We start from the raw sequence: 16,571 nt of genomic DNA, 5'->3' as shown, positions 1-16,571 counted from the left end.
TGACACACCCCTTAAAGTTATTTAAGCTTGCTTCTCTGGTATTAGCTGCCCACTTATTTGAAACGTTCCTGCCCTCAGAACATCTTGCTAATATGTTCTGTAATATGTTTGACATCTTGCTAATATGTTTGACCGACATTCCTACCAGATTCGACACTACATGGTCCTGACAACCATCACTGACGAAGACATACTGCAGCTTTGCTGCTGACACACCATTTGGTGATCTGAACTGGGTACTCTAACCCGGTTCCCTTTAAAACCCCATCCCCAAGCAGGGGCAAGAGGAAACAGGTCTCTATTCCCCCCCCCCCCCCAATACTTCACCTGGTGGGGCTCGTCTCCACTGACCTCTTTGGGGATGCCTAATAATTGGACCTGATGTCTTTTAGCTAGTCTGTAAATCTTTTTTCCTACCTCAGAGTGGTATGGAAAGGTAAAAGATGGTTTCTTCTGTTCACCTTGCACTGGAAATGGGTGGAGATTAGGATTTTTTTTCATAATATGAAAGATGATTTTCATGAAGAATTCCTTCAGGTAACTATTGTTCTCTAGTACTCACTAGAGAAAATCTACTGGAGGGTTTACAATATCTGTGAAGTATGATTCCATATTAGTAAACATCCCTATAATTCTAAGGGATGTTTAATATTGCTGTTGCCCAACCCCAGCAATAGAAAAAGGTTAAAAATTTTGTACATGCTGATCTAAAGCTGCCACTGATAGTTTTCTCAGATTGGTAATCTGTATGTGCAATACTTTATATACTAATCATTATGAACAATAATCTACACCACACTACTGCTTGTTAACACTCCCTGAGGTATTAAAATTTAGTATAATGAAATAAGAAGAGAATGATATGTCTAAATATCTTAGTATATAACTAATTATATAGCCTAACAGTAATCACTGATTAACATAACAGTAAATATATGTGATCTCTTGGTATTAACTACCATGATGTGGAATTTTTTTCCCTTGTGTGTGTGTGTGTGTGTGTGTGTGTGTGTGTGTGTGTGTGTATGTGTATATATATATATATATATATATATATATATACACACGATACATTTACAGATAAAAAGTTATTAGGTTTTTAATCTAGTCACCTCTGGTTCTAATTGCTGGGAGCTGCAGTTCTATGATGTTCTCAGAATTAGTACCTTCACTATGCTGGTTTCAATGCACAGGGGATAGAGTGTGGGGGGGGGGGAAACAAAAGTGATCAATGCTGATGCCATTACAGCTGGTTTATGGTACACTCTGGTGGTAATTCTATTTTCTGCTTTCTACAAAAGCACATCCAAGAAGGGTAGAGTGCTGAGTTTCTCCAGTTGAAGGGTGAAATTAATGTTTTGGTTCGTGTTGTTTGAGAAGCAAAGAGCTCTCCTAAATACTATATGCTATGGTCTCCATGTGAGGGAAAATATTGTGAACAAATTAGGCCCATAGCTTAAATGTGTATAGGAGAAGGGGCTCAAGCCTTTGAATTCAAAGTCAGCTTTAAGGAACTTGGACATGCTTAACATTAATCCCCTTCTTCTGAAGGTAGAAATTTCCCTCAAATCAAAAAAAATATGTCTGACCATGAAGCTCAAGAATGCCATCTTAAGAAAGATGACACAGGCTTGCACACCACAAGCATGTGTGTGTGTGTCAAGGTGCCATCCTTACCAATATGTTCTCATTTGATATGGAAAATCTGCTCGAGTCTCTCAAGAAAATGTCAAGTCTCAAGAGTGAAGGGTGGGAGTGATAATTCTGGATATGAAAGTTAACAGTCAAATTTGACAAGGGCCTGTCCTGGGTTCTTCTGAATGGTGAGTACTGAAGGCACATATTTGTGGACATTCACACTTCTAAAAATAATGGGGGGGGGGGTTATTATTGATGTGCTTGTGGATATTTGATCTACATTGTTGCCACTGAGGGCTTTCAAGGGGTCCACACGAGTCATCCACCAGCATGTGTGTGTGTGGGGGGGGGGGGAGGTTTCAATGTTATCCATCAATCCCTGGTACTTCTGAAAATAATCAGCTTTGTTTGGGATAACAATTCCTCTGCCTCTGTCTGTCCTGCTGATGTGGATGGTGTTATCCCTCTTCATTATCTAGAAAGCTTCTCTTTCAGTTTTAATCAGATTTTGTATATCTCTTCTGTTACTCTAATTCTTCTGAGGTCTGCTAATATCTTATTGTATATCAAACATAAGGCAACGTATTCACTTATATCTGGGAGAGTAAGGAACACCACTGATTTTTTTCTTTATTTTTTTAAATACTTTAATTATAGAATGAAATTATGGAACAAATAACAACTGAATTTTTATCCTTATTTAAAATAATTTTTACTTCAGTTTGTTTACTGTTCAGATGGAGGTGTTCTGCATGTTGCAGTCGTCGATCTTTTCTTCTAGAATAGACTCTAGTCTTCTTACTTGACCTAGAAAACAGGAAACATGAAATGAAGTGTACCTGTTTAATCAGCCAAAAACATCTCATACTAGTATAATGTCAAATTTCACAGAATTAAAGTGTTACTTCTACATTACTTAATTAGTAAACATTTCTAATTAAACCATATTAAAACCTGTTTGAATTTCCAAACTGACACTATCATATTTTTATCATTGTAAAATCTCATCACAACAAATAGTTTTAACAAAACAGTTCACCATAACAAAACATTTTCAAGTTTCAGACCCAGAAATATCAATATTTTCGGGATTTTGCAAAATCTAAGGTAAACTGGGGGGATGGGGAGAGTAAAAAAAAAAAAAAAAAAAAATGGTGTGATGAGATTGTGTGCCAATAATTGCATCTTCTCCTAGAGGGGAGAAAATTACTAGTGCAAATTTATAAAAAGGGTTACCAGTACAGAAGTTTTACTGGTAGGTGAAACTATTCTAATTGAATTCATGAGAACAAAACTTTAGTAAAACAAAAATTAACATTCAACAGAGAAGTGCACTGTAACAGGATTTTAATGTATGTGGTTGGTAGTTGCTGAAGTTAGTATTAGCATTAGTAGAGGCATGTGATGCAAGAAACCAAGCTTATACAGCATCAGCCAAAAAAAAAAAAAAAACCCTTCCCATTTTACCCATCCATTAGCTCCAAATGTCTGTCTAGTTTTGACTTGAATTTATTTAAGATGTCAACTTCTACAATGACAGATGGAAGTCTGTTCCAACAATAAACCACCTGTTGGCTAAAGGGAAATTTCTGCACAGCTATTCAACAACTGTCTTTCCTCAATTTGAATTTATGTCCCCTCAGATGATTAATCTGGGCAAGAGGAAGAATCTCATCAGTTTGCTCAAACCATTCAAAGCCCTATATACCTCAATCAGATCACCTCACAGGTGCCTAGTCTCCAGACACTGTGATTTGCAAAACTTAAGCCTTTCTTCGTAAGAGCAACTTTGTTCCATTCACTAATCTTGTTGCCCTTCTCTGTACTCATTCCAGCGGCTCTATATCCTTCCTAAAATGAGTACTCAAGGTGTGGCCTGCCCATTGTCTTATATAAGGGGACAATCACCATCTTATCCCTGCTAGAAAAATTCTTGTATATCATTGACAAGACACCATGGGCTACTCTTGCAGACAGTGTGCACTGCTCAGAAAATTTCATATCTGACTGCACAATTACCCCCAGCTCCTTTTCATTCTTTACTATCCTGAGTGTAGTACCACATAGTTGGAACATTATTCTGGGGTTATGCTACCATATGCAGTACTTTGCATTTGTCAATGTTAAACTTCAGTTACCACCTCTCAGCCCATCTGCTTAACTTTTCTAGATCCTGCTGCAGCAGTATACTGTCATTAACAACCTTGCCAACCTTCATGTTGTCTGCAAACTTAGACAATAAGCCTGATATACTAACTTCAATATCCTTAATAAATACAGAAAACAACAATGGATCCAACACCGAATTCTGGGGGACTCCACTAATAACATTAGTCCACGTAGAGCAGTGTTCATTGATTACCACTCTGTCTCCCACACAACCATCCCTTTATCCATAGCAGCAATTTGCCCCAAAGGCACACTGCTCTAATTTGTACTCCAGTCTTCCATGTGCAATAGTAACAAAAGCACCGACTGGGCTAGCCGAGTGGGTAAAGTACCTGCCTGGCAAGCCAAAGGTCGCGGGTTCGATTCCCGCCTCAGGCTTGGATCAAAGTACTGCAAAAACCTTGGGAGGTGCAATATGGCCACAGAAGCCGATGTGTCAACAACTACCAAATCAAAAAAAAAAAAAAAAAAAAAAAAAAGTAACAAAAGCCTTACAAAGATCCAAGTATATGAGACAAAAATTATTCTTTGCATCCAGTTCCTTTGTGATTACATCATAGTATCCAATAAAATTAGCCAGACAAGACTTCTCCTTAACAAACCCATGCTGTGTCCAAACCCTTCAATCCTCCTTCACGAATTGGGGTCACATTTGCACATTTCCAGTACATGGGTACCCCCCCCCCCAGTCCGAGAAAGCTCTCATAATTATGGCTAAGGGTTTGCTCCCTCCTTTAATATAACTGGATAAATCCCATCCAACCCAGGTACTTTTCTTATGTTCATTTTCAACAATTTCCGATCCACTTTGCTCTCAGTTATTACAAAATCATTTAGCTCACTACCAGAGTTCATTACACCTCTGGCATTCCCCTCTCTGATTAGCTCCTCATGTGTAAATGTTGAAGCAAAATACTCATCTCATTCAGTTTGTTAGCTACTTGAATAGGATCATCAACAGTTGAACCATTGATATCAAGTGGGCCAATCTGATTCATCCCCTTCCTTTCTAGAGTATACATAAGTAAAGAACTCTTTGCTGAGTTTCTTTGCATTGTTTGCCAAAGATTTCTCGTTATCTGCCGTTGCCTGTATAACCTCCTTTGTGACTTTTTTACAGACCAGCTTATATCTACCATACGCTTCTGTGTCGTCTGTTAATTTATATGGATCCCATGCATTTTTTTTTTTTCTCTGCCACACATCTCATTAATTCACCTGGCATCCATTTAGGCCTAAACCGTGAACAATATTTCTAAGTTGGTATGAAAAGGCTAGTAGCTTGCAATATTAATTCTTTGAATGCTTCCCATTTAGAATTTGCTGTTGGTAACATCATCAGTTTGTCTAACTGTATAGAATTTAAAAACTGTCTCAGACCACCCTAGTCACAGTTACGAAAGCATAAACCCTTCACTTTACCCCTGATGGTAGTTACCTCTTTGAGTAAATCCCACATCAGCATATTGTGATCACTGCCACATAGCGGTCCTTTTTATCTGAAAATTCTTATTGCATGAAGAATCATTACTGATAATCAGATCAAGAGTATTACTCCCTTTGGTTGCCTCTCGAACATACTGCTGTAGAAAACAAATGTCCAATAAATCCACAAAAGCCTTGCTAGTGTGCAAGTGACCAATCCACAAGTTCAAATCAATATCTGGGAAATTAAATCCCCCATTACAAGACAATCCGAATTTACTGGTCCACTTTATTTCTCTTATATTTGTGTGATACCATGTTTCTGACATCTCAACAATATCTGCCTTTGATGTTTTGACCAACACCTCAAATTTATTTACTAAACTCCTAGCATTAGTGTACACACAAGTATACATGCACCTGTTCTTATTCTTAGCTACTCTAACACACCTGATGTATTTACGTGTTCCGCGATGACTCCCGGTAGTCTCTAAAAATCCCCGCACCTTGTTTTCCAGCCTGCTGCTCATTCCAATAGAAGCAGTGCAAGAATCACTTTCACCTCTGCCAGCAGCTACTGTTAATAAATTAGTCATGTATTCCCTCAAGCTAGTAGTTTTCCAACCCATCTAACACTGCCTCGATTCTTGCACCCTTTCTATTTAAGTGTATCTCACCCCTGTAGAAGCAGTTTCTCCCTTTAACAAGCAATCATCCAATACTCAATTCAATAATCATCCAATATTCAATCCAAATTTTTCTCAGACCAGTCTGAGAAAAATTTTGCCCCATGAGCTTTGCACAATCTCTCCATGACAGAATTGATTGACGAGGCTCTTATCATATACTCCCTCCTATTGTGTCCCGGCAGAATTGCAGACACTTTCAAAATCAACCTTAACTCGTGGCTTTTTTCAAGACTAACTTGTATTTGTTAAGGAATTCCGCTGTTCCCCTACTCTTAATATCACTGGTGCCAATGTGTACAACAATATCACTTTTTTGTGCCCTTAAAAGATGATACCTGCGCTACGTCATCAACTTCTGCCCCTGGCAGGCATACCCTAGTCTTGTTTCTCCTATCCTTTTTGCACAATATATTCCCCATTTCCCTGACAACAGTCACCAAAAACAACTAGTTCCTGTGAGACCAGTGCATTCTGCTTTGGGGATTGCAGCTGTGCTGCCTGATGAATCAAGTGCAAGCTCGGGCATTGATGTGGGAACCTGAGAGCTTAATTAGGTCCCCCAATTTGAATCCTTCGAGGGCATCTACTCTGTTCTTAAAGCTCTCGTAAAGGCCCATAACAACGCTGAATTGGTATTTTTTTTTTTTTTTTTTTTGTTAGTTGTTAGCGCATCAGCTTCTATGGCCATACTGCACCTCCCAAAGTTTTTGCATTTTATTGTGATCCACACCCGAGGCAGGAATCGAACCCGCGACCTTTGGGTTGTCAGGCAGGCACTTTACCTACCTGGCTAGCCCGGTCAGCCTGAGTTGGCATCTAACTTCTTCAAACTTCTTACATCGAGCATACAAAAAGACATCTCCCTTATCATGTCCCATTCCCGATAGCTCCACAAATATCAAACAAACAGTACATTTCAAAAGGCTGTGATTCAGAGGACAACCCTTCCCCCTCAGTTCTCCAAGGAGCCACAGCACTACCCTGAGCCTTTTGCTTTGCTGCTCTGAGGCATGATTTCAATTAAATTTCAATACAATTAAAAATATAACACTAACACTAAACTTATATCCCAATGCTGTAATAACACTATATATTTCAGTAAGTTATAAAGTTACATTTGTAAAATCTAAGTAGTCATAATAGGTAATAAATTTAACTATGTATTGCCACCTGATTGAACTTTCATGCTAGCTATCTATGTTAAGCAATCTATGCAAAATCACCGATTCTAAAAGCTCTATGAATATTACTGTCGTACGTTACAATCTACATGACAAGTTAAATTATTAAAACATGTAAGTATTGCTATAATTTGTTTATAATACTATGCTGATACTGATTACACTGCTACAAGTTAAGCAGAAACTTCCAGTATCTGCTATATTGATATGAAAACAATGGCGGCAGAATGCTACTGTCGATTCAATGCCAGCAGAAATCGACCGTGGTTTTCTATGCAATTAGATGACCAAGTAAAGAATAAATGCACCAAATTAATCAGAAAATCACAAAAAAATACTATACTACTAAACTAAAATCAAAAGTTATACAAAAACAATAATTTCAAATCAAAAAATAAAAAAGTCAACTTAACGGCTTTGAACTGGCTTCCACTAGTCTAGTCAGCAGAGGAAGAATCTTCATTATTAAGAAGGTAATAATAATAATAATAATAATAAAATAACACAGAATAATAAAATTAAACACAATATTCATAATACTCCTATTCACACAAATTAACAATCCAATTCTGTTCTGAATTTAGCCAGACTCACTACTTCTACCACATTGGGAGGCAATTTATTCCAATGATCAACCAGATCCAATAAGTGAACCTCACAAGATCTAATTATTTCCTGAGATTTTATATTTGTGCATTCTGGTTCTTGTTTCAACTCTGAGGAAGAATAGACTTTTCTCTTTCATTTTATTCACCTGCTTCAGTACTTCATACACCTCAATCAGCTTTCCCCTCAGATGTTTAGCCATGAAATTTTGCAGTCCACACCTAAAAAATTGAGGAAGGATGGATGTCGGATAGATGTGCGGAAATTTGCCTTTGGCCAGCGGGTGGTTGGTTGGTGGAACCGACTTCCATCACTTGTTGTTGAAGTTGATAGCCTAAACAAATTTAAAGCTCAACTGGACAGGTATTTCGAACGAACGGAGGGGTGAAATGGGAGTGGGGTGTTTTTTTTTTTTTTTTTTGGCTGATGCTGAATAAGCTTGCTTTCTTGCATCATATGCCTCTACTAATGCTAATGCTAAACCATTCTTCATGAGCATCATTAATCTGGTTGCCCTTCTTTGAACCCTCCCCAAAGCTTCGATGTTGTTCCCTTTGGTCTCCCTACCTGAATACAAATGTTCCAAAATGCAGTCTAGCCATCACCTTGTATAGAGGGATAATGACATTGTTCTCCCTCATAGCAAAGGCCTCACAAATTATTGACAGGACACCACATGCCTTCCTAGCTGCCTCTTTACACTACATGGAAAATTTCATGTCAGACAGAATTGTAACATGCAAGTCTTTTCATTTGGAACTACCTTCAGCTGCTCCCTACCAGCTTACATGCACCTCCAGGATTTCTTTTTCCCCAATTTAGTTGCTGTTTTACAGACCATATATACAACTGATCAAAGTCTTCGGAGCAATATGGCTTGGCTTGAATTGTTAACCATTCTTACCACCTTCAAATCATTGGCAAACTTTGAAAGCTTCCCTTGGACAGCCTTGCCAATATCATTTATGAAAATCAGTAATTCCAACTTCTGCCAATTTACATAGCAGCCTTCCACAAGGGACAGCGTCAAAAGCTTTAATAAAGTCTAGATATATGATGTAAAAATTGATACCCACTTTAAACTGACATGATTTAATAACCATATCATAGTAACTTACAAGACTGCTCAGGTGTGATCTCCTATTAATGAACCTATTCAAGATACCATTCATGTCAAGATGGTCCTGAATCATTTTATTAACACTGACTCCATAATCTTCCCTAACACAGACATCAAACTCATTAGCCAATAGTTACCCAACTTCTCTTTAGCACTACCTTTATGGATTAGGGAGATATCACAGTCACAGTCTAATGACACACCCAATGGTTTGATACACTCATATGCAGCCTTTTCAGTTATAACTGAATGTACAGTAGAGTGTCAAAAATCCGAACGAGCCAGCATTTGTTTTTTTTTTTTTTTTTTTAATGCTGGTGCCATAAAATAATTACAGTAAGTGCCAGTTGGTGAAATCACGTTTGCAAATTGAATTTTGATTCTATTAAACGGCAATTCAAATAAGCAATAATCGGAGGAATATTATCCACAGCCTATAAAAAATGAAGATATAAAGCACCAATTTACACTTTTATTACCTTACCAATTAACAAAATGAAATTGTACATGAAAATCAACAAATAAACTGAAAGATTATTTGACAAACAATCAACAAACTGAATGGTGTCCAACTCAACTACTCTTGCTGAAGAGAGTGAGAGAGAGATCTGGTAATAAACAAAGAAGTTCGAAAATGGTGCAGCAAAAAATAAGTACATTATTTCTGTTAAAGGCCTATACATATGTGTTATTGTGGCTGAAAGTTCCATTTGTTTTGTGACCTATGAATAAAAATACATAAGTACTACTTAAGTGTTTATTTCTAAACTCACTGAACCTTTTATTTTTTTTTTAGTCTCCAGAACAGTATTTTTGATAAGTTCGAAAATCTGAACTCCCCCGGTCCCAATTAGTTCAGTTATCAGCATTCTACTACATATACCATCCTCCATACTTTGCCCTCCTATAAACTGCAAATGTTAATTAAAATGGGAGTGAAAATTATATATAATTAACTTCAGCAGAGATATTTGTCAGATACAGAATGTAATATGCACCATCAAATACATTACTACGGCTTGAAGAATGATTGTTTTGTCACACTATAAATGTATTACATATTCCTTCTGAAAACAGCAGGAAAAAAAATAAAGAATTTAACTTGAGCAAGAACAGCATTAGCGTTATTAGCAGTAGTAGTGGCATATGATGCAAGAAAGTAAGCTTAAAACATCAGCCAAAAGGGGAGGGGGAACTTCCCGCTTCACCTATCAGTTTGCTCCAAATGCCTATTCAGCTCTTTCTTGAATCGATTTAAGCTATCAACTTCCATAATGACAGAGAGAAGTTTGTCCAAGCAATCAACCACTTGCAAAGGCAAATTTCTGCACATTTATTCTGCAACTGGAGGGCATATTCCCCAAATTTGGAAGGAGGCACTGATTAAAATGATTCAAAAACCGAAAAAACCTAATACCAACTCAAGAGTGTACCACCAAACTGTTAGCCAATCTAGGATGTTGTTGTTTGGTTTTTAGAAGCATTAGCAACTAAGGCCATATTGCTCTGGGGATATGCGGTGGTCATTCCCTGACCTTTCCACATCCTCCGTATTTGGTGGTCATGGGCTTGAACCCCAGTCTAATCAAGAAGCGTGTGCTACGCACTGCCACTCCTGCCCACCTAGCTACGGAGGCGCCATCCAACCTAGGAAAGCTGTTTGAAAGAATGATTGGTCCCAGAATCCAAACTGTCCTAAACTTACAAAATCTTTCATTCAACTCACAGTATGGCTTCAAGAAAGGATCCTCCGCAGAAGATGCCATTGCAGCCCTTGTAAAACACTGTACACATTCCATAGCAGTCTATGTGATGGCCACCTTTGTGGATTTTGACGGTGCCTTTGATACTCTTTTGTGGGAGAGTGCCTTCACATCCCTTAGACTGGCAAACTGCAATCAATATCTTTACAAAGTCATAAGATTCTACTTCAGTAACAGATCAATTCAGGTCACTGCCCAACACGTATTGTCAATGATATACAGGAATTTTGCTAGCAGGGAAAAGGTGATTATCCTTTTGTATAAGGCAATGGTCAGGCCACACATTGAGTACTGCGTACAGGTCTGGAGACCTAATTTTAGGAATGATGTAGTTGCTTCAGCATATACAGAGAAGGGTAACAAGATTGGTGAGGGGTCCTCTTACCAAGAAAGGCTTAAGTTCTGCAAATTGCAGTTTATATGCAGAAGAAGAGGTGGCAATAGTACTTTGTTTCAATCTACTAATCTTGTGGCCTTGTGCCCACTGGAGAGTAGGCACCTGCGAGGTGATCTGATTGAGGTATATAAGGACTTGAATGGGTTGAGCATGCTGAATTCTGATGGGATTCTTCCACTTGCTCAGATTACGAACCTATGGGGGCATAAATTCAAATTGAGGAAAGACAGTTGTAGAATAGATGTGCAGAAATTCGCCTTTAGCCAGCAGGTGATTAATTGCTGGAACAAACTTCCATCTGTCTTTGTGGAAGTTGATAGCTTACATAAATTCAATGAGGAACTGGACAAACTTTTAGAGGGAATGGTTGTGTGAATTTTTATTTTATTTATTTATTTTTAGGCTGATGCTACAAAAGCTCATACACTTGCTTTCTTGCATCACATGCCTCTATTACTATTACTACTATTACTCATAATGCAGCCTAGGCCTCTGAACTTCTCTGGAAATGTCAATCTCAATCATCAGATAATCTGGGTATTTATTGTTTCACAAAAAATTGTTTAATTTATTTTTTAAAGGAAGTCCAAGCATCTCTTTCAGTTTAGCTAATGGGTTCTTTAAATATAGATACTATTAGCATCTTTCAGATTTGTGAACCAACAAATATTCCTGCTTTGACTTTTGTATGCAAAAAAATGGGAATTTAGTGAAAATATACTTGAAACAATTTCTTTCTTTATTCAGGAATTGGACAAACTGTTTCGTTAAACCTAGCTTTATATGCAGAAGAGGTGGCAATAGTACTTTGTTTCAATATACTAATCTTGTGGCCTTGTGCCTACTGCCTTGTGGCCACATTTAAGTTTTTAGCATTCACTACTTTCTTAACTAGCCCACTCACACTAAAAGCAAGGCAAGTTGTTGCCTTCTAGCAAGCCAAGGTGCAAACCAATAACTTTAAAATCTCCACAGACTAACCAACCATGATCCTTGGACTGAGTATTTTTCTAAAGAAGCTTGATATTTTTGTAGTTTTCTTTTAATTGTGCTGAATGGCCTACCCAAGTGGATGTATACTTGTTTCCATTATTACGAAGGAGAACTCCTCTGAAGCTTTGCTTTTGATTCAATAAATAGCCTCCACTCTGTTGGCAGAAAATTCTAGAAAATTTCATAACTACAGGAATGTTGTTACAATATATCATTAATCTTCAGAAAAATGGGGAACAAATTCTTTTCCATGACATCTATAGCATGAAAAGACTGTTCCTGGGGCCAGCAGTTTCTTGGATTTCAATCTTGACCATAAAACTTTACCTTTTGGGTATATTTATGTCTCGCATGAAACCATCAAGTTCACTTTGTGTAATCGGATGTGGTCCAGAGTTGTGAATTTCTTCATCACAATAGTTTATATCATCCTCTATATCACAAATGTGAGATTCAGGATGTGATGGCATATGTTTAAGAACAACTGGTGAAGGTGGTACCAGTAGTTGAAGTCCATGGGGGTCCCTACACCTGAAGCAATGTTGTGAGGATACACAATGCCCTGCTCATTCTTTGTATATAACCTGTTACATTTACAGAACAAATTAACAGTCATTAATGTGTTCCCAAAGTTCCCTCTACCATGGAAATGGCAAATGACATGCCTTTCTTTTTACCACATTTTCACAATCTTAAGCCCTCCACACATGTACAGCACAATGCTTATTCCTGGTCACCCAATTTAATTTCAAAATATGCTGCATATCAATTTTTTATAAATGATGTTATATCCTGCCTTAGTTTCCCCATTACATAGTTACCACAAATGTAACAAATTATATTTGGATTGTTCAACTACAAGTTGCCATTGTCAAAGACACAGAACATGAAAATCACATCATAAGCAGATACTAGTTAGTACAATGACAACAGAAAATGACTTAAATGTGAAAGGAACACTTAACAGGGTTATACAACTACCTGACTTGCAAGTCTAAACATGTCTGGTGAGCTTTTGGAAACTTCAAAATTGATGCAGACCAGTGTTATCAGTGGAAAAATGCATTTCTTAAATATAAATAAATAAAATAAAAATGTTGTAAATTTCTTATACCTTCCTGTTACTAAGTCTTCATTGAAAAGCTCTGGATCTAAGAGAGGAAAATGGCCCACAGTATGTTTTTTTCTTCTACCTGGTGACTCTGACCGAAAAATATGTGGCGTCATTGGAGAAGGAACATCTGGTACTGAAACCCTATTTTTTATTAAATGTTCTGAACAAAGAGGGGGAAGGAAAAAAAATAATAATAAAATCATGTGCTCTTCCTGAATTCAAAATACTAGTAATTTTCAAAAAAATTCAAAATTTTAAATGGTACAATGTTATTTAGTGGATATTTAAGATATCAATTGCAACTGATACAGTACCAACTCCTGTACATTTATGGTTTACAATAGAGAATTACAAATACATTTAAATTCAACAACAACATGCAACCTTTCCTATGTTCACTCATTTTTCCAAATTAACGGGAAATCACCAAGTCAAAGTTCCTCAATTACATAAGTGTTAATAGCAGCAAATGGTGCAAGAAAGAAAGTTTATACATAGCATCACACACACACCCATCACCTGTCTATCCCCTCTAAGAATTCTTCTAGTTCTTCCATAAAATTATTCAAATTACCCACCTCCAACAACACCAAATCGAAGTTTGTTACAACAATCATCCAAGCAGGCTGAAGGCAATTTTTCATACGTTATCCTGCAACCATCTTTAAATTTATGACCCCTCAAGCAAGAGGAAGAATGCTATCAGAATTTGGTTTAATCAATCCATTCAAAGCCATACTAAAATATCATCAGCAGAGTTAATATTATAGTAGTAGTAGTGGCATGTGATGCAAGAAAGCAAATGTATAAGCTTATGCAGCATCAGCCAAAAAAAAAAAAAAAATCCACACCATTCCCTCCAAATGCCTGTCCAGTTCCTCCTTAAATTTATTTAACCTATCAACTTCCACAACGATAGATGGAAGTTTGTTCCAGCAATTAACCACCCGCTGGCTAAAGGCAAATTTCCGCACATCTATTCTACATCTGTCCTTTCTTAATTTGAACTTATGTCCCCGTAGGTTGGTAATCTGAACAAGTGGAAGGATCCCATCAGAATTCAGCGTGCTCAACCCATTCAAGGCCTTATAGACCTCAATCAGATCACCGCGCAGGTGCCTAGTCTCCAGCCTTTCCAATTTGCAGAACTTAAGCCTCTCTTGGTAAGAGAATCCCTTCATTCCCCTCACCAATCGTGTTGCTCTTCTCTGTACACGCTCAAGCAAATCTACATCCTTCCTAAAATGAGGCCTCCAGACCTGTACGCAGTACTCAAGGCATGGCCTGACCATTGCCTCATACAGAGGGATAATCACCTCCTTTTCCCTGCTAGCAAAATTCCTATATATCATTGACAAAACCCCATTACCTGCCCTAGCAGCCTGTCTGCACTGCTCAGAAAACTTCATATCTGACTGCACAATTACTCCCAGGTCTTTTTCATTTTCTACCACCTTAAGTGTAGTACCACACAGTTGGTACGTTTCTCTGGGGTTACTTCTACCCATATGCAGTACTTTGCATTTGTCAAGGTTGAACTTCAGTTGCCACTTCTCAGCCCATCTGCCCAAATTATATTAGTATAGTTAGCAGTGCCTTGCACAGACAGCACATAACCAAATGGCCAGCAAACCTTGCTCAAGAACAGTGGTATTACCAATTACAAACAGAACTAAGGTCTCCTTATGGATAAACTGAGATTCAACTGCAAACTGATTCATGTTTTCTAGCTGAAATGAAAGTGGAGTTACTTATTAAAAGTGCCAGGTGTGCAGCAATACATTTATTTTATTTTTTTTTTATTTATTTTTTTTTTTGTAGTTGTTGGCGCATAGGCTTCTGTGGCCATAATGCACCTCCCAAGGTTTTTGCAGTACTCTGATCCAAGCCCGAGGCGGGAATCAAACCCGCGACCTTTGGGTTGCCAGGCAGGCACTTTACCCACCTGGCTAGCCCGGTCGGCAATACATTTATTAATGTATTATGTGCAGCAATACATTTATTAATGTATCGCTGCACCTGGCACTTTTAATATTTCCTGCCACTGCTAAACAGTTGTTTAGCAGTGGCAGGAATCTATGAATCACACTAGGAATCCAACTCAATGAAGTCCACATGAGTTACCACTGATAGTCCAATTGGATTTTATTCTTCAACTTTCATTTATCTGTTATTTAAGTACCTTTATTCTTACAAAATTAACAATACTATACTAACCATAAAAAACAGGTTAATGAGTAATGCATTCTTGAACAGTACTTACTTCCCTTGCTTCAAAAGCAACTTCCTTTGAAGAAAACAACCACAAAGGAAAAGGTTCAATCAAGGAAAAATATGGTATTTTAGAATAATATTTCAAATATCATTAAAAAATGATAACGCACAGTTAATATCCATTCAAGACAAAAATATATGAATATATATAAAATAAATTGTGGAAAAGTCAAAAGCTAGGGATGGATTCGAAAGTGACTGCAATTCTGCCCAGGCACAATAGGAGGGAGTATACGATGAAAGCTTTTGTCAATCAATCTGGCCATGGATAGACTGTGCAAGACTCATGGGGCAGAAATTTTCTCAGCATGGGCTGTTAACAGGAGAGACTGCTTCTACAGGGATGGGATACACGTAAATAGGAAGGATGCAAGAATATTTGCTTAGCTGTCAAGGCAGTGTTAGGTGGGTCAGAAAACTGCTAGCTTAGGTGGATACACACACACTAAAAGATTAAAAATAGCCACAGGCAGAGGTGAAAGTGATTCTTGCACTGTTTCACTGGAACAGTGCAGTATCATAGAAAGTAAGGTGCAAGGAATTTTAAGGCCTGCTGTGAGTAATCATGAAACAGGTAAACACATGGGCTGTGCTAAAGTAATTAAAAGTAAGAACATGAAAGTATACATGAAAATATCATGTATACTTTCATGTACACAAATGCTAGGAGGATAGTAAATAACTCTGTTGAATTTGAAGTGCTGGTCAAGTTATCAAATGTAGACATTGCGGGGATATCAAAGAGGTGGCATCACTCAGGTATAAGGAATGCAGAATTTTAATATGGGAAATACAATGTGTACAGAAATGACAGGAGGGTAGGGGGGGTTACACTCTTAGTTAAGAAGCACATAAAATCTAAAACGGTCAATCCAGTTGACACAGGTGTTCACAGTGCAACGTTGAGTCAGTTTGTTGTAACATAAACGTTACTAAACCAAAAAACGAAAGTAAGAGTGTGTTATAGGCTTAATGACTGTGAGAACAACAACTATACAGAGAAATAGTGAATCAGAAAGTCTTATAAAATGGGAGATTTTAACTTTCCAGGTATTGACTGGGTTGGACACACACACACACACACACACACACACACACACACACACACACACACACACACACACACACACACACACACACACACACACACACTCTTTGTGGATTTACTGGATGACTATTTCCTTGAGCAGCATGATAGAAAG

General features: G+C 37.7%; 1 protein-coding gene across 4 annotated transcripts in view; it reads right to left on the bottom strand.

The window, feature by feature from the left end:
* The window catches only part of pns (DENN domain containing pinstripe), a 371,641-nt gene that overhangs the window by 221,872 nt on the left and 133,198 nt on the right, over positions 1–16,571 (bottom strand). For all 4 annotated transcript variants that reach the window (XM_090388148.1, XM_090388147.1, XM_090388145.1 and 1 more), the window contains exons 11-12: positions 13,096–13,255; positions 2,355–2,445 (exon numbers count right to left, since the gene is read on the bottom strand). In XM_090388148.1, the coding sequence (XP_090244274.1) occupies positions 2,355–2,445; positions 13,096–13,255 (251 nt within the window). The remainder of the gene's footprint in view (positions 1–2,354; positions 2,446–13,095; positions 13,256–16,571) is intronic.

The sequence above is a fragment of the Mastigoproctus giganteus genome, chromosome 13 (genome assembly GCF_048544385.1).
Source record: "Mastigoproctus giganteus isolate SK-2022 chromosome 13, ASM4854438v1, whole genome shotgun sequence".
NCBI lineage: Eukaryota > Metazoa > Arthropoda > Arachnida > Uropygi > Thelyphonidae > Mastigoproctus > Mastigoproctus giganteus.
The sequence above is the reverse complement of the archived record's forward strand: the minus strand, read 5'-3'. Positions and strand labels throughout refer to the sequence as shown.